Below are 18,514 nucleotides of genomic sequence, written 5' to 3'. Positions count from 1 at the left end.
CCTCCATTCTATAATGGCCTTTTTAATGCCTGGTGACTTCTCTGCAGTGCCCAGCCTGACCAGGCATTTTTCGCCTGTGGTCTTAAGAGACACTGTTTTTCAGCCCATTTTTATTTTCTGAAGGTCTTTCCACCAGGAGCCTGTTTTCTGCCTTTACTCAGGCTGGACTGACAAGCTGCCCCACCTGATTGTTCCTTGTTTGTCACACTGGAAATCAGCAGCAGCTTTTGCTGCTCAGACCAGAAATCAGTCTGTGTGTTTTTTGGATAAGGTTCTTGCTGAATTCCATGTGGTACTCCTTAAAGGGGCTACTCAGCATTTTGCAGGAACTGTCCTTCAAGTGGGGGAACCCTCTGTTCCCCTCACTGGTTTCCTTCTCTTCTGTGGATGAGATTTCTTGTGCACCCAGGCAGTTAGTTGTCCTGGAAGGGTCTGGTAAATGTTTTTGTAGCCATGATCACAAAGCAGCTCTGTGGTATGTGTGGCATTATGCCACCCTCTCTGTTCTCCCTGATACAACCCAGAGGATGGCTCTGTCCCTGGGTGACTTTTTGTCCTCAGCTTGGAGGATGCTGTAGAAACCTCCTCATTCTAAGTGCTCTGGTGACTTGCATTGGAAGGTCCTGCACAGCATCATAGCAACCAAACATTTTGTGACTGTATCAGTCCTGATGTGTCTGTGCAGTGCACTTTCTGTTTAGCCTCAGACATGGTGTTTCATTTTTTCCTTCATTGCCCCCATTTGATTCCTCTCGTTTTTGTTTTTCAGCAGCTTTTCAACGGTCTGGGAATGGTTTTCTTCTCTTTGTTCTGGGAGCGAGATACAGTGCTCACATTCAGCAGGTTTCATTCCTGGCTAACTTTTTTCTGGGTCAGGCAAAAATTGGCCATTCTAAAATCTCTCTAGAACTGAATAGCCAGGGTAGAAGACAGTGATCGTGCTAGGGCTGTTCCACACGCGGATTGTGGCCCAGCTGCAGATCAATTACACCTTTTATAAATTACTTGTAACCTGGATAACTTTTGGTTGATTTGGTGTGTTAACAATATTAGAGTGAACTTAGTGGTGATGATGATGCTTTAGTGATTCATGGTTAAGGTGGTTTCATTTTATTTCACTCATATCTTTGTGTAAATATGGTAATTTTATAACATTTTTAGTAGTTTTTAATGTGTTTGGTGAATAAAGTTTTTCATGTCACCCCTCCCCCTCTGCATAAGGACTTTTGATCCCTTCTCTCTTAGTATCAGGTGTAACAATCATATGGCAACACCCGAGGAACCACAAATTATGTCTACTCATTGGAATGGGTATGCTTTGAATTTGGCATAACAGGATGCTATTGAAAATAATACTATTCTAAGATACTCTTGTAACTGTTTTTAAAATTAATTTAGCAGGGTTTTTTTTGTAATTACCCAAATAAGTTCAGGACATTAAATATGTAGTGTTAAGTACATCACCAGGTATCAGTGCCCTCTGTCCAACAAGAGGGACTCTCCAAGAAGCAGTATTGGTTACAATTTCTAAGAACTACCTTACCTTGTACAACTTGAGAAGTTGTGAAGGATGCAACAAAAGATCCTGAAATAAGAGTTTGAATTGGTGGCACAGTAGCTCAAACAGAGCAGTTTAACTTCCTTTTTGGTATTGAACTATGACAAAAAGTCCTAAACATGGTAGACAATCTGCCCAAAACTCTGCAAGGGTTGGACTTTTCAGCAACAGAAGGACAGTCTTATATGAAAATGACTGACTAATTCACTTCAGTCCATCAGATCAGAAGAAAGTGATAATTTATTCTGGGAGCAAATCCCCCAGAAAAGTTTTAATTTGGAGAAAGTCCAGAATGCCCGAGCTTTCAAGGAAGAGAAAATTACGAAGAAAATGTAAATAGAGACAGGTGAACCCAGCTACCCAAATTCAGTAAAGGAATTTTATAAATACTTCTGCTTTGAAGTAATTGATTTTTTTACATTGTCTAGAATTCAATCAAAATTCAAACAGGCTACAAAATCATTCAAAATCTTGAAGCTCTCACAACCTAGCCAAATATGACAGAAATGTGAGATCAAGACATGCTTCAGGGATATGGTTCTGAAATCAGCCAGGATTGACTAGATTATTCAGCTTCATCTGTTTCAAATAAGCTTTCATCTTCCAGAGGGATTGTTGAAGTCAGTTCAGAAATATATCTGTTCACCCAGCCAAGCCAAACATTAGCTGTTTTCAGAAGTGGTGAAGTTTATAAAAATTATTGTGGTGGTACCAGCTACCAATGTTGTAAGTAAGAATAGTTTCAGTGCTCTACTTAGTATTAAAACATGGCTTTGATCCACAGTGTAAGACTCATAGCTCAACTGGTGTATGATTTTACCTGTATACAAGGAGAAAACTACTGACTTATAGCTTTCAATAACTGCAGAAGAATTAATTTCAAGAAGCCCAGGGTAAAGATCATTGTCTGGAACTTTTTCAGTTATGCAAGGCATTCTTTTTACTTATGTTTAAAAAAAGTAATGCTTTATTGAGTAATTTTATATCATGACTAAATTTGTCTCCTTTTGATAATGTGAGACAATTGAGCTCCTGTTCAAGATTCAGTATTTCCTTTATTTGTTAATGCAGTACCTGATTTTTTTTGGTGGGGTAGAGTGGGGGGAGCGGGGGGAGGACTAAAGTACCCACAAGTCCCCAGTTGTCTCTGCCCATGCAAAGTAGACATCCACCTAAGCATACAGTAGTAGTATTTGCAACAGAATTAAGTACTGCCTTGCATTACTTGCATATGAAAGTAATTTTGATTTTAAAATCAAAGCTTTGTAATGCTTTGCTTTCATAGCTTAATAGATTAAGTCCAGAAGGGACAATTATCATCTAGTCTGACTTCCTGCATAACACAATCAGATTATTGATAAATATGGGTGTTAACCCTGATGCTCTAGACCAGTGGTTCTCAATCTTTCCAGACTACTGTACTCCTTTCAGGAGTTTGATTTGTCTTGTGTACCCCCAAGTTTCACCTCACTTAAACTACTTGCTTACAAAATCAGACATAAAAAGACAAGTGTGCCAGCACACTATTACTGAATAATTGCTTCCTTTCTAATTTTTCCCATATAATCAATTGGAATATAAATATTCTACTTACATTTCAGTGTGTAGTATATAGAGCAGTATAAACAAGTCATTGTCTGGATGAAATTTTAATTTTTACTGACTTCACTAGTGCTTTTAATGTAGCCTGTTAACTAGGCAATATCTAGAAGAGTTGATGTACCCCTTGGAAGACCTCTGTGTACCCAGCAGAGGTACACGTACTCCTGGTTGAGAACCACTGCTCTAGACAAATTCCTGCTCAGGTAGCCGCCTGCCTACCTAAATTCCCCCCCCCCTTTTTTTTTTTCAATTAGATACAGTATTTGCACTTCTGTCCACTATTTTGTTCTGTTGCTATGCTCTGTGTGACAAAGTCAGGCCAGATGGCTGCAAGAGGGTCTGGGAAAACAGGTATGTTGGCCCTAGAATGCTAAAGGCCCTTTTTCCTACAAGCTGGCAATGGGTTACTTCAGGTCAATTAGGGACACCTGAGTCCAATTAAGGGCTGCCTGAAACCTGTTAAAATCTCTCTCTTGGTGAGAGAGATGGGAGGGAAGACAAACTGTTGCAAGGCTGGAGGCAGCAGAGAGATAGACAGGTTTCAGAGTAGCAGCCGTGTTAGTCTGTATTCGCAAAAAGAAAAGGAGTACTTGTGGCACCTTAGAGACTAACAAATTTATCTGAGCATAAGCTTTTGTGAGCTACAGCTCACTTCGTCCGTGAAGTGAGCTGTAGCTCACGAAAGCTTATGCTCAAATAAATTTGTTAGTCTCTAAGGTGCCACAGGTACTCCTTTTCTTTTTCCAGCATGAGAGACTGCAGCCCTCCCCATAGGGGAGACACCCAAAACCCAGTGCCTGTGTAGGGGAAGAACTGACACCCCAGGAGCCAGCGAGAAGACAACACTTGCCCCAGGGAAAGGGATTCCCCTTTTGTTTTGGTGCTTTATAGACTTGTTCCCCTTTGTTTGGCAGAGGAGCACTCCTCGGGCCTGCCCTGAGGCCTACCGGAAAGGCTCTGAGAAACAAACCCCAAAGAGAGAAGACAGATGCTCCAGAGTGGGGGCTGATTTACCCCAGGCCCTATCCCTGCCAGAGGAGGGAGCACTAAGCCCGGCAAGGCAGAAGGGGTGCCTTGCCACAACTGCTATAGCTGTTAAGTTCCACTGCATTCTGGAGGTAGCTGTATTTAAATTTGGGGTGAGGTTATCCATTTGTGTATACTTTACAGTCTGCTGAAAGGCACCATATAACACCATGTATAGCAAATGAGAAATTAAGCAATCCAGTAGGTGGAGAATTTCAGAACAATTAAATCATGTTTCAGCTGCAAAGCATCAGGCATAAGACATTAACTTTAAATGTCCCGAAGGCCAGTTATCAACTAGAAATATCCTGTCTGACATTTCATGTTACTGTTATGAAAATGAATTGCTTCATCAAAATAAAAGAAGGTGTTAAACCCAGGCATCTTTGAGAAACTCCAACTATGTCCAAAGCTTAGGGCTTGTCCACGCAGACTAAATGGGTGACAAGCTGGGGTGTAAATCTACAGCACACTAAGTCGCATGTGAACCCTGCTACTGTGTACTAAAAGTTTTGGAGTGTGCTATGGAACTTTTAGTGCATGGTAGCACAGTCCACATGGTGACTCGGTGCAGGCCAATCTAGTACACAGTAGTTTTACACTCTACCTTGCCACACACTAAGAAGTCTCTGTGTGGACAAGCCCTTAACTGTCCTTTTATCATAGATAATTGGATACTTTCCAATAGCACGCACAAACTTGTTATGCATTATAGTATGAAATATCTTTCTTTTTCTTTCCAATTATACTTTCAGAACAATATGTTCTAAAGGGGATGGTTCACTAAAACAACTGATTTTCAGTGAGTAAGGAACTTCAAGAAGAAAGAGAATCATTCTTATAAAATTACATATTCACTCCTGTTTGTTCCCTAACTCACCCTACTCTATCTGTGAAAGTGTGTTTGGGGGTCTGATCCTGCATTGAAGTCCCAAAGCCAAAGCTTCCATTGACCCCAATGGTGCACAATCCAGCCCTTGTTCTCTATCCCTTTCCACCTCTTTCCAAACCATATTTAACTCTAGCCTTTCAGCACCATGGACACTCTGCACTGTTCACACATTCTTTCAGCAAAGTACACTTTCCTAGTCAGAAATTTACTTTGTTTTGTAACCACATATTTTCTAAAGCCAATTCTGAACAGAAATTATGGTCAGTCAATATTATTCATAGTTAGTGGTGGCCTTTTGTTAATCTTCCAGGGAGCTGTGGCTTGTTTAGTTCAGAAGACTTAGATCTCTTGGTACCATTTATCTTATTTATTTAGAATAAATCTTTTTTTCTTTTTGCAAAAATCAAACAAATCACAAAAAATAAGTATCTTCTAATACATTTGACTTAAGTGTAAGGATCAGAGGGAGCATTGCATTCAGGTAAGACTGATGATGATTAACAATTTTAGCCCTTTTTCAGTGTGAAGATTATCTGTAAATACTTATTTTAAGCATGTGTAAATTATTTAGAATTTCTCAGATATTTTGTGCAAATATATATCAACCGATAGCTTGTTTACTATTACTATGACTATTTGAATTGTACAACTCGACACCTAATTCACATGGTGGTGTTTCTGTTTCCTGACTAGATTAGTGGAATTAGTAGTAAAATCATAGAGATTTCAAGATGACTGTGCTAACTCTTCCAGCATGAACCTTATGTGAGCCTATATTCACATGAATATTTCTGAAATTTTCACTTTCTGCAAATACTCTTTCAGATAAATCACTGAGAAGAATGTTTGTAGAAAGTAAATTAACGAGGTTGTTCAAACAAATCTTAGCAAAAAAAATATTTGTAATATTTATCTAACTGTACATTTGGGACTGCCCATATCTAAAGGCCCTTTCATGTAGATTGGGCATGATCGTTTTGTTTTAACTTCAGTCTCTTTCCTTTTATATCTGAACACATTGGGAGCATACAGGAAATATAACACAGAGAAAGAGGGTAAAGGTTTCAATGTTTAACAAAGATTATATTTTATAAATGTTATAATTTTTAAAAATGAAGACAATATTTCATAAACGAACATCCTAAATCCCCAAGCGTCTGTACTCAAATGGGGGCCCTGTTCTGCAATCTTACTCTCACTGAGTTCTATTTACTTATGCAAATAGTTCCATTTTTAGTACTGCTCAGCATGACCAAGGTCCATAGGGCCTGATTCAAAGATTTAAATAAAAATAAGTCTCCATAGACTTCAATGAGTTTTAATCGGGGCCCATAAAGAATAAATTAGGGTTTATCTGTACTACAGAGCCTCTGCCGCTATATCTGTGCCAGCAAAGCCTCCTAGTGGAGATGCAGCATAAGTTGGCAAAAAGAGTTGTCCCAGAATAGCTAAACCACCTCTCTGAAAAGCGTTAGCTATACCAGCAAAAGCACTCTTTTGTTGGTTTAGTTGCATCCACAAGGGGTTGGCCATCATAGTTATGTCAGCAAAGGGGGTGTGACCTTTTTTTTTTTTTTCACGCTCCTAGCCAACATACCTATGCCGCCAAAACTTTGCAGTGTAAACCAAGCGTCAGTTCTCATCTTTGAGGAATGAGGATGATCCATCAAGATAATTGTGACATTATTGTGACCTCTTCCACTGCATTGTACTTGGTTTCATAACTAGCGCTTCAGTTAGATCAGTATCTTGACTTTTCTGAAACACTGATGTTTGATGGAAGATTTTAATCTAAAGGTAAGATGTTGATGATTTATTCTGAACAATAATATGCTTTCAGCCAAAAGAAACCGATGCATTGGGGAAAAAAAAGTGTTTCAAAACTCGTAAATATACTGTAAGATACAGAAATTATGTATAAAGGGAATTGATAAATAAGCCTGTGGTATAAGAAGTAGTTAGTATAGTCAAAGGATGAATGTGTACCTTCCAATGTTTTTTAAATTGGTATAAACAGGTGTAATATATTTTATAATGAAAAATTTGCAACAATTTTTATTATGTTTCTATGTAACAGTGATAAATTTGGGTAGCTAAGAACATCTAAGCCTTCTATTGTATGACACGCACTGCAGTTGATTTTATGTACTCTAGAAGACTTTTCTCACAGTCCAGTATGTGGGTACTATTGACTTTGTAATCTCTAGACACATTCTTAATGAGTAGAAAAGACACGAATCTCAGAGATAAAAATGCAAAGTAACAGTGACTCTTTACGTGGGTTGTCAGTAAGAGAAAGCTCAAACATAAATATCTGATGCACAGAGGTAACACAAATTATTCTGATAGATTACATTGTTTGTTTGTTTCAAATTACTCTGTCAATCCAGGAAGAGGAGGTTAAGAGGTCAGTCTAAAAGTGCTTGAAAGGACAGTGTCAAAGAATTTTTTCATAAATTCAAAATCCATATTTCACTAATTTATAATGCCTTAGATGCACAAACCAAATAAAGTTTCTTATCTAATTAAGAGACTTCTACTATAGTCAGTGGGAAAACTCCCATTAATGTTAATAGAAGCTGGATCAAACCCTTACGTGCTGAATTAAAACCAGATATACTGGTTTGCTGTTGAAGGTCTCCAGTAAATGTTGCATTCCTGGAACTGATTTTGGGTTTTTTTAAAAAAAGTGTATCTTTGTTTTTTGTTTTGGGTTTGGTTTTGTTTTCCCTGGGGGGGGCGGGGGGGGACATAGAAAATTACGTGGACTTTGAAAACAGACTCCAACCCTGACACTCTTTCCTTACACCTATCTTATTATGCTTGTTAATGTCGCTTTTAATATTGTAATAATTGCCAAAAACTGTAGGTAGTTTTAGTGGAGCTTTTTATAGGAAACTTTAAAAATACTGGATTAAAACTCCCATTGGCCTCAGCAGATGCATGACTGTGGTGTGAGTACCAACATTTCTCCCATATACAGAAAGGATCAGATCGTAAGAGCTTCTTTAGCATGTTGAGAAATTTTTTTTGAGTGCTCTGAACTCCCATTGAAATTGATGGGCTTGATCCTTCACCTACTGCAAAGATTGGCAGCTCTCCTATTGACTTAAACAAGTGTTGGATTCAACCCATTGCCAGTTGAAGATGCTGAACACCTTCAAAAGTTGGCTTACTGATTTATAAACACATTCTTGAGCAGTTCACGTAGAGAGATACCCTTTGTTTCCTGATTTTGTCCTCCCTTCTCTCCCCCCCCCTCACCTCACCCCCCGTTCGTTCTTCTGGCAGTTTTCAGTGCACCATGATAAACTTTGCAGTTGTGCAGTGACGTTCCAAATGTGCAGAGAGTGAACTCTGTCTGTGCTGACTCCATTCATAAGTATAAATCAGGCTGCCCACCCCTCAGAATTTAGTCAAGGCCAGAGATAGCAATATATTGCCCTATAGTTAGATAGCTCCATGTTCTCATGGACTACAGCTCATAGGTTAGCATATTCTTTGGTGTATTAACTATATCCCAGCTTCAGAGCCACTGACACACCTAGTGAGTGCCACATGTGTATTCCTTATATAACTCAACAATTTCATCCATAGATATCATACTACCTTTAAAAAGAAAGTAAATAGCAATACCCCTATTCCCTAGATAAGGAAACTAATGTGCAGAGAGGTTTAGTGATTTGCCCATGGTCACAGGAAGTCAGTGGCAGAGCCAGATTCTCCGTCTTTTGATTATCAATGGCACTGTGTTGCCTCCCTTTACCAAGATGCATTGCATGTTGGTCTTGATATTCAACACACTGTCACTGGAAATGTAGTCTCCATAAAACAAATTATGTTTTCAATATAGAATGATTCACTGGGAACTATTGAATAAAAAAAGATTACAAGAACATTTGCAGCTAATGTCTTGATATCATCCGTATCACACTGCAAGTGGACAAGGTAGTACAGATGCTGCAGCACTGGGAAACCTAGATAGATGTACATTTCTGAAAAATAAAACCTGTACAGACAACGTTTAAAATAAATCTATAGGATGTAGCTTAAATAAAAGAAACTTAATTTCCTTTCCATAGAGTTGAGTAGGGACCTTTTTTTCCATATCATCCAGTACTATAGGGGAGGATACTTGACTTAATTAAAAGAACTAAACAAAATATGTGACAAAGGAACAATATGACTATGGAATCTAGAGTGTCTGAGAGGAAACATTGTTGTGGTCCGAAAAGGTGCCAGAAGCTGCTTTGCATTACCCTACCAGTGGCATTAGGTCCTGTTTCTGACTAAGGACTGTTTGTCCCAGAAGGAAAACAGTCTTCCTTTTCAGACAGGCTCTGAGTTTAACTTGGACATAGCAAGAGCAGAAGGGAGCTTTTAATTGATTGGTAGTGGTTTTAAAACAGGCTCAGTCATGGGTACCGCGCCCCGTAGGTTTGAGTATTAAAGATATACAAGTTATAACAAAGGTTTATCATCTACAGATCACCAATCTAATGTAATGAACTTGCATATATCTTGAAGTGGGCACTCTATTTGGTTACACATCTACAGCCAAAGGAATTCCTGATAGCACTCCAGTACCTCCAGTAGAATAACAGCAGGGATTGCTTTGGCCCCTTGTGCTCAAAATGTCCAATTCCTGTCTGAGAGCTGTGTTGCTACCTGTACGGTGCACAGAAGAGCACCAAGTTTGTCTTTTATAAGTGTTTATAAGTCTTGACCAGGCTAGGTGCTGAACATCCTCCTTTCCCATTGTCTTTAGTTAGCATTGAAGGCACTCCACACTCCAGATCAGCCCCTAGGCCCAAGTACAGAAAGAAATAATTGTCACAACCATAAGAGACTCTGCTTGAAGACTGTGGACCAAGTTCTCTGCTGCATCCAAATAGTGCTGGACGCAGCAGTGAGATGGGGCTATCAAGAAGTCAGTTATAGCTCCCCAAGTCCCTGGTCAAGCCCCCTAGGCACAGGATAGAGCAGCCTGGGGGATGCTGTAAACGCCATCAGCTGGTGGGTGTGGTGGGGTCTTGTAGTGACCAGCTGGCTATTGCCAAAGCGCATCGCACTCCGGCCACTCCCCGTGCCCTGCTTCAACACATCCCGGGCTTCAGGAAAGGAGTTGTAGTAGCAGATTTTGCTGACTTGTCTCCTATTGGAGACTCTTCCCCAAGGGTACCTCAGAAGGGAGCTTGAGGGAGGTTTCTTTCTCTTTGCACCCTATGGATGAAATCCTGGCCCTATTGAAGTCAGTGGGAGATCACCATACCAGATATCGGGGGGAGGGTGTGTGTGTGTGTAAAAAAAAAAAAAAAAAAAAAAAAAAAAATAGCCATTGATGTTTGGAAATATTTTAAAATATTCTGTGTATCAGGACACACAAAAGCAGGGAAACAATAGGTTTGCCATAAATGATTGTTTGATGTTCTATTTTATGATGTAATGTGTTTCTGCTGTAATAATGCAAATATACATTAGACACTTAGCTTAATTTGTAAATGTTCTAATAAAATTACTGCAAAATGTGAGTAGGACATGACATATTCTTGACAGCATTGAGGCTGAAAGATTTATGGAACTGCGGCGGCTGATTTTACTCATGAAAAGGACAAGGTTGGAAAGTTGGCTTGTTTATTCACTAAATAGTCTCCTGTGCCTCTTCCAATATAAACCATGGGAATGTGGAACTCAGACCAATATTGACAGTATCTCATTGAAACATTATAGTGATAACTTTATCAGTGGTATGTGACATAAGATGGCACCAGACCATAACGTCCTGTCTTCATATAGGTCTACAAACATTTTAGATAAACTGTTTGCTTACTTTTAAAGATCTCTGAAATGCTGTTAGCACATGTATTTGTTTTACTGAATTTAACATCTATACTTTTCAAATTGTTTTAATTCATGGGGTTCCAAGAACAAGAAAAAATTACAAAATCACATTTAATGTTAGTGACTCTTTAAATAGAATTTTTCATTCAAACTTTGTCATTAAAATAGAAAGACCTTTTGGTTGTGACCATACAAGCATAATAAATTGTGTATGTTTGTGATACTGAATGAATCTTGCCCATATGCTGCACTGCAAGGCTACATGAATGAAGCATTTACCAAATCAGGCCCACCACATTAAACAGAAAAACAATCTTTATTCATGGTAACTTATCAGTTTCAATTAATCAACCTTCACAATAGAAATTCTGATGTGTTCAAGCAACTTGAAAGCAATAGGTCATCTCCAGGGCAGCCATGTTGTGTCTTTGTGCCTATGGCTTCACACAAAGCAACATCTCCAATAAATGTACATATACAAATTCATATGTGTGCATATATACATATAAGCACCTAGCCACGCCAAGGCCTATAACCTACAAGTCTGCATGTATGTACAGTACTGTTTACCTTTTTGTCCTACAAAATGTAATTGTTTTCTAGTATTTTTAAGCTCTGTAAGTTTAAACAAAGGAAAAGAAATTTCCATTGGATGACCATCCTTTCAGTTTCTCTGCTGCTATGTGAATGGCATTGTGAAAACCTTTCCAATGGTATTGAAAAGGGGTAACCATTGGTTTGATTTGGTTACACGGTTTCGTAAAGAGCTCCCTCCCACTGCCTTAGGGTCTGTGAAAGGTCTGTGACCTGTTTAGAACTGCCAAGTGAAATGTCATGTCGCCCCTCCCAAATGGGAGTATCTGCATTCATTTGATCAGTATAAAAAATGATTGGGGATGGCGAGATCAGTGCTTTTGAATTGCAATTTATACCAGTTTACAAAAATGCACATTGTTGGAAAAGAAAACATGGAAGTGTTTCTTTCTAAATTGCATTACCTGTGAAATGTCATTAGTCTTTTTAGGATATTTACATCCTATTTTTTACTATCTAAAAGAGACTTAAAATGAAGAAATTCTGTATTGGATTGTGATATTAATGAATATTGTCCTAGTTATTGTCTTGTGTTCAGGTTTGGTATCAAATATTTGGGGGACGATCTTTCCTGATTCTTTTTCAAATTCTGTTTATAGTTTTGGAGCCACTGTCACAACTCCGTTTGAGGCTATTGGGTGATGCATAAATTTTCCTCACTTTAGTGCAATGACACAACGATAGTCTTTTCCAGAGAGTTTATGTAAAGTTCAACATAAGAACATTCTTCCTTTTCGTGTTAGGTGTGTTGCCCTTTGATTGCTTGTCCATAGATGTATTCATTACGTACTTAATTTGTTTCCATTTAACTAGCTACTTCCCCCGGCGCACACCCACAATCTACCTCCCAAAAGTAACACAAGATGGGATGTACATATTTTAAATGTATAATGTTGAATGTATGGTCTGTAGCTTTCTGTTTACACTGAAGTTCTATCTAGTAGATCTCCAGCGCACAAAGGGAAGGTATAAAGTCTCTGTGCGGCACTGGTGGTTCCCGGAAAAGGCGTACACCCTCTCTTCTCTCTGAAAAAATCGACACCTGAATCTTCTGTGAACCTAGCGTCTTCTAGTGATGCCAAGGCTGAGCGGCTGGGGTTATTCGGGAGTGTTGTGTTGGCGGTTGTGCAGAAAGCGCGGAAAGCAGGTCCTTTTGTGTTAGCCAGTGGCTTTCAGGAGGACGTTAGTCTGGCAGAAATCACTCCCTTCCCCAAAGAGTTGGAAATGTGCTGCTCTCATCAGATGAAAAGGGACGTTTGATACCTTTTGGGTTTCCTAGACAGGGTTCTGTGGGTGCCCGTTGAGTTCCTTCAACTTTCAGAAAACAAAGCGTTCGTAATGGGATAAATGGCAGCATTTCTTTAATTCATAATAAGCTCTTACTTGATGAGATGGCATAGGCGTTTCTTTTCCTTTACACGCGATCAACAGTGTTGACTTTCAAATAGCAATTTTGCACAGAAATTGTATTGCAGCACGTTTGCATGTAGGTTAGCATCTGAACTGAGAGTGCCCGCTCTTTAGTCGGTAGTGCTGTGTGGGAGACCCAGATATACGGTATTCTGTACCCCCCCCGCACCTCCACCCCCCAATCTGGATCGCTCTGAATGTAAATCTGCCTCCGACATCAACGCCTGGACCCAGAAAATCACCGCTCGGCGTGATGGCTAAGCACTTCTCCTTCTAGACCCACAATTCAGAAGTGGAGCAATGTCTACATAATAAACCACCCCCCCCCCCAGTGCTGGCCCCCAACCAACACTAGCTGCTCTTTAAAAATAGAAAATCCTGATGTACTCATTAGAAATGGGAGGAGTAGAGCAAATCAGCATTAAATGTAGAATAAAATGAACCTAAATCCGAAAAACAATAGGAAAAGCAAAAGTGGTTTTGTTTTAGAAGTTCACCTGCTCCCTATAGGCTATTGTAGAAAGGCTGGCAGATTGCTCAGGGCTCAAGGCTACTACTACGTGGTAAACCAAAGAGAGACTTGGGTCGTAAAGATGACCCAAACTAGTTAGAACTAGTGGAGAAAACGAATGGCAAAGTTAAAGCTGAGCTTCAGGTGCGTAGCGAATAGGGGACTGGTGGCCGCACTGCACATGTAGCTGCGTTGCTGTGTGAGAGGATCCAAGTGTCCCGGGTAACTTGGGGGCGGAGCAGGCTGTACGGGAGTGCAGGCCTAAGGCTCGGTCATGCTGGCACTTTCACTGCCTTTCAGGCTACACGCTTTACATTGCTGTTCACAGGAAACCCCAAACTCCTGGTGTCACCTAGTGTGTATCAGGGGAACGCGCAGAACAAACTCTCAAACACAGTCATTCTGTTTAGGAAGTGATCTGAAATAATGCAACAAGTCGAGCAAGCTTGAGCCTCAGCATGGGTAACTTTGTTCTGACATGTTTCCTGCATGATTTGTGCCCTGATGGTTTATGTCTTCTATATCTTTTCTCTTTTAGTTTCTGGGGATGAAGAATTTGTTGGGGGTCCTCCTTTTCCTTCACCTCCGTCCACGTTAACTTGACAGTAGGAGCGGTGACTTCTGTGGTAGAGAAAGAGAGCAGGATCGCGAGGAAATAAATGCCCAGATGTCTTCCTGGGGTCCCGGAAATGTTTCTGTGTGTTGCCTCGTTAGGAAGCTGTGAATACTTTGATTCTCTAAAGTAACGTAGTGTATATCTGAAGTTAATGACAGGAATTTAAAGACGCAACTCTCCCACCTGCACGCTTTCCTTTCTTGAAGTTCGGGGTGGTTATCAGAATGGGGAGATGAACGTGTATCCGATGAAATTTCCATCTTGGTTCCATATTGGTTCCATGCATGGCCTGATTCGTAGTTCTCCTTTTTCTTTAAGAGCAAAGTTTTGAGTAAAAGAGTGAACTTCAATCAAATATACCACCAGCCTTGTCTAGAAACCCTTAAATTACACCACGTGAATGTTAAGTGCCTTGTTTTAACTGATAGTTTGATTTAGAGCTAGTCCTTACGCTGAGCAAGCATGAACGGTTGGAAGTACAAGGCTTTGATTGCTAGCTTTTGAACCATACACGGAGCCCGATCTTGAAGCCTGTAATTACGTCAGTAGCTCCACTCACTTTAATAAAACTTACAGAGAGAAGAAAGACTGCATGATTTGGCCCTTCGATTCTGCCTAGACCAGTAGCAGGAGTGAGTTTAGTGGCATTGATGTTTTATGGGCTATTGAGTCATATATTTTTTTTTTCTTATTCATTGACATCTCTATTTTCAACGCTATCCAAAAGAGACTTAAATTATACAAATTTGAACATTTCCATAGTTACCATGAACTGGTAGTTTGGGAAATTACAAGTTATCAGCCAATAGTTCAAGTATATTTGTGTGTGTATCATAGATGTGTGTTTAAGGTGTTTGTATAAATATCTAATATTGTGTTGTAAAATACTGACCAATAAATGTAAAAGCGCTAATTTCCTAAAGCGTTGCTTGATCGATTGTGAAAAGCTTTTCGTCATACGTTTCTTTTGACGACTCCCAAAGCAAACTAAGAAATGCTTGCTAGTGTCATTAATAATTGACTGCGTTCAGTACACAATTTTCATTTCCGTTTATCTGTTTTGCAGTTTGATTCAACTTCTCCTACAGGAACAACGTTACGATGTTTATGCTGGGCAAAACTTTGATAATACTTCGCAAAACTAGTTATTCATTAGGTCCCAGGAAATATGTTCCTTTTCGGTGTCCTGTAGAGCTTGAAATGTTTAACCCTGGGTGGATGATTGAGTAGATGAGTAAAAGACTTAAAAGGTTTAATTGGGAAACGCAGCCTTATTTCCATCCCACGTCCATATAGTGGCACACTGCAGTCCACCATTATTCGAGCTTCATCTACTATACACTATATACCACCGTCTCCAAAGGATTGTTGCCCTAGAAACGTGTTTTAAATCTTCTGCTATATATCAACACCTTGTTTTAGCAGTCCTTGGCTGAATTACAGTTACACAGTTTGGCGCTTCTTTCAAATTTCCTCCCATCACATTGGCCAAAGAAAGGAATTTTTCTCCTTTAGAAATGAATTGGCTTAATTAGTAAGTAGATTAATGGCAATTGCTGGTGAGTTGGTTTCCAGCAGAGTTTCACCAGAGAGGGTTAATCGGAGTCAGGTCTGGAATCTTTCCCAGAACTGGCTGCCAGCCATTTCCGTCAACCAATCAACCCCATAAACAAATGCCCTACCAAGTGAAATCGGGTTTATATTCTTACTGTCATCCTGCTGGAGTAATTTCCTCAAACAGCGGCAACTTCGCAGCGTGGTTGAAACTGATAGCTCTGAATTTGGGTTTAATACCCAGATATTAAGAATACTTTAAATGTTCCATGTGATGCAAGAATGTACTTGTTGGTCAAATCAGAATTCAGGACATATGAAAACTGGCTCCAACAATAAAGGATCCTTATCAGTAACAATATGTTTTAAACTGATCATAATGTGAGGCAATAGCAATAACTTAAGATCTAGAATATTGCAAAACACTCCCAAAATCCATTGCCACAAAATATGGTACGAACAAGGAAAACCTTAAACACAGAGCTGCACATTTTGCAGTCTTTACACTTATCTTTCCATACTGATAAAAATGCATTCATAGTTTAACACGCAGCTGCATTAGGCTTGCAAAAAAAAATCCCTGCTGAGAAATGCATATAATAGGAAAAACAGATCGGCTGGACAGCAATGTAATTAATGCCAGAAAGGGCTGAGGCCGGTTTCATAGTTTGTCTTTTGAGTATATCAAGACGAGACCTGGTGAAAAATGACGCATGCTTTAGCATTTCAGAAAGCTGGCAACTGGCAGAGCCCCCCTCCTCCCCTTTTAACTTTATGCTGCTGAACAAAGGGGTCGGCAGAACTAGCTAGGTTGTAATGAGTTCTATGTCCCTAGCACATTAAGTGCATCATGGAAACATATTGTATCGAAATAGTTTGGAGGAGAATACTGGGGATGAAAGAGAATGGGTGCTTTGATCAGCTCCCTGGGGTCCTGAGTGCGCACAGACCGACTTGCAAGGAGTTATTCAGCTCCAGCTAGACACACTTACAACACCATTCAAAGAAATTTGCATATCTGTAATTTATCACATTTGTCCCGAACATTTTTGCAAGGTAAATAAAAGTTGTCTGAATAAAAAATATCAATCATCGGGGGGGGGGGGGGAGGGAAGAGGAAACTGTTTAAGGCAGACCTCAAACGTCTGCTCCATGCGAAATAAAACTTTTATCCGTAACATTCACAAGTTTATTTCAATGAGCCCCTCTGACAGCAGGTTAAATGCTAATAAGACGATTGGCAACAGCTTCAGTCAAAGAGCTAACCAGCAAAGCGGATGGCTTCTCCTTGTCGGAGAAGTACAACTCCCAAAACTTACTTCAGGACCCAGGAAAACAGATTTTTGGCTGTTATTGTGCAGAGACAGGCTCACACCTTGTAGAGGGCAACGAAACGCTGCATTCTCTGAGGCCACATACAGACCATGCAATGCCTTCACCCCCTTCACAGCCTTGCTGATTTCAGTATTTCTTGTTACACTAACAAACCTTGTTTGCAAAAACTCGCTAAAACAGGCGGATTAAAGACCCGCGGGTCTGTGCAATAGGAAAAGCCCCTTTCCAATGCCCCACTCGCTCAAGAGAAAAGCGAACAGGCAGGCATTGTTCGGCGTTTTAACAAACTCCAGTTAAACAGCAAACAAGAATCTTCAACTTGACCTTGGGAAGGGGCTCTGTGCTCTAGATAATCTATCACCCCACCCCGGTGACAATGATGTATTTCCAAGTATTGCCCGGTGAAAAGATTGATAAATTCCCGGCTGCACAGCCCGGGCGCTTTGGAACCAGGCATGCGCCTCCTCCGCCCCAAGCCTGCGGGGAGAGCGCCTCGGGAGCCAGCCACGGAAATCAGCACCGTCATATTTCTTTTAGGGGCACGGAAAAGCTGTGCACGGCACTTCTCATATTAAACGCAATATTTCTTTGCTTTGGCGGGGGAACAAAAGTCATAGCAAGGCGTCTTTGTGGCTAATTCAGTCAAAGGCACATCCCTGGTTCCCCTGCAGAAAGGTCAGTGTCGTTGTGTATGGTCCACCCGAGGGGGTGTTTTCACAGCGCACACGGAGCCAGCTGTCCCTGTCAGACCCTCGCCACTGGGGAGCACACACTGCGTGGCTGCTAGACACGCCCTACACCTGCGCGGGCTCCCGGGCTCCACGCCTCGCCAACGCTTCTGCTGCTTCTTTTCCCAAACTTTGCCCGCCCAGTGCAAGCCCTCGCTGGCAGCACCGGGAGCAGGGCAAAGGCTGGGAAGGGAGAAGCTTTGCAACTCCTTGCGGGTGCCTACTGGGCGCCTATCAGAGGGGCTTCCAGTCTGCGTGTTACATGTTTGAGAAACTCCCTAGGAATTGCACGAAACTTTAATACGGTTGTGTTAACTGAAGGACCCCTTGTTTAACCCAGGGATTTCCTTGTAAGCTGAGGCACCACACGGGGGCCGTAGCCCACCACAGTTCATGTATAAGTGGCTCGTGTTGTTTTTAGTTTTATTTGCACTGCACAGAGGCAGGGAGCAGTTCCGCAAAAGCAAACTTGTCCCATCTCTTCCATCGCCAGCATTTTAAAACGCACAACTCCTGCCGCACATGTAATTATTCAGGCCGGGTTTGACTCCCGCCCCGGCTAGCCGGGGAGCCCCAGGCTATCGCTTGAATTGGGACGGGAACCTCAGGAGCGGAACAATTCAGGTTGCATTTCCAAGGGGACTCCTCGTTCCGCGCGCGTAGACCGGGGCGGTGGGCTGGGTGGCCAGAGCTGCAGGTCTGCAAAGACATTTCACTGGGATACGTTTTAGGGGCTGTTTTGTTGTTCGCATCATGGCTCAGCCCCTGCTCCCGCAGGAGACACACGCATTGCTCCGCTCCAGAGTGCGTGGGTCCCACATACCACAGGTGTCGCGTTATTGCTTAC

At 40.9% G+C, this 18,514-nt stretch overlaps 1 protein-coding gene across 7 annotated transcripts in view; it reads left to right on the top strand.

Annotated features, from left to right (window-relative positions):
* C2H10orf67 (chromosome 2 C10orf67 homolog) overlaps window positions 1-14,968 on the top strand; it is a 125,959-nt gene extending 110,991 nt beyond the window's left edge. For 2 of the 7 annotated variants that reach the window (XM_043541328.1, XM_037890846.2), the window contains exon 15: window positions 13,973-14,968. In XM_043541328.1, the coding sequence (XP_043397263.1) occupies window positions 13,973-14,037 (65 nt within the window). In that variant the 3' untranslated portion in view covers window positions 14,038-14,968. Of the gene's footprint in view, window positions 1-6,666; window positions 7,067-13,972 lie in introns of those variants that run through there. The other 5 variants (XM_043541329.1, XM_043541327.1, XM_043541324.1 and 2 more) reach the window with 3 other exon arrangements.
* The last annotated feature ends 3,546 nt before the right edge of the window (window positions 14,969-18,514 follow it).

Source organism: Chelonia mydas, chromosome 2, assembly GCF_015237465.2.
Source record: "Chelonia mydas isolate rCheMyd1 chromosome 2, rCheMyd1.pri.v2, whole genome shotgun sequence".
Classification (NCBI taxonomy): Eukaryota; Metazoa; Chordata; order Testudines; family Cheloniidae; genus Chelonia; species Chelonia mydas.
The sequence above is the reverse complement of the archived record's forward strand: the minus strand, read 5'-3'. Positions and strand labels throughout refer to the sequence as shown.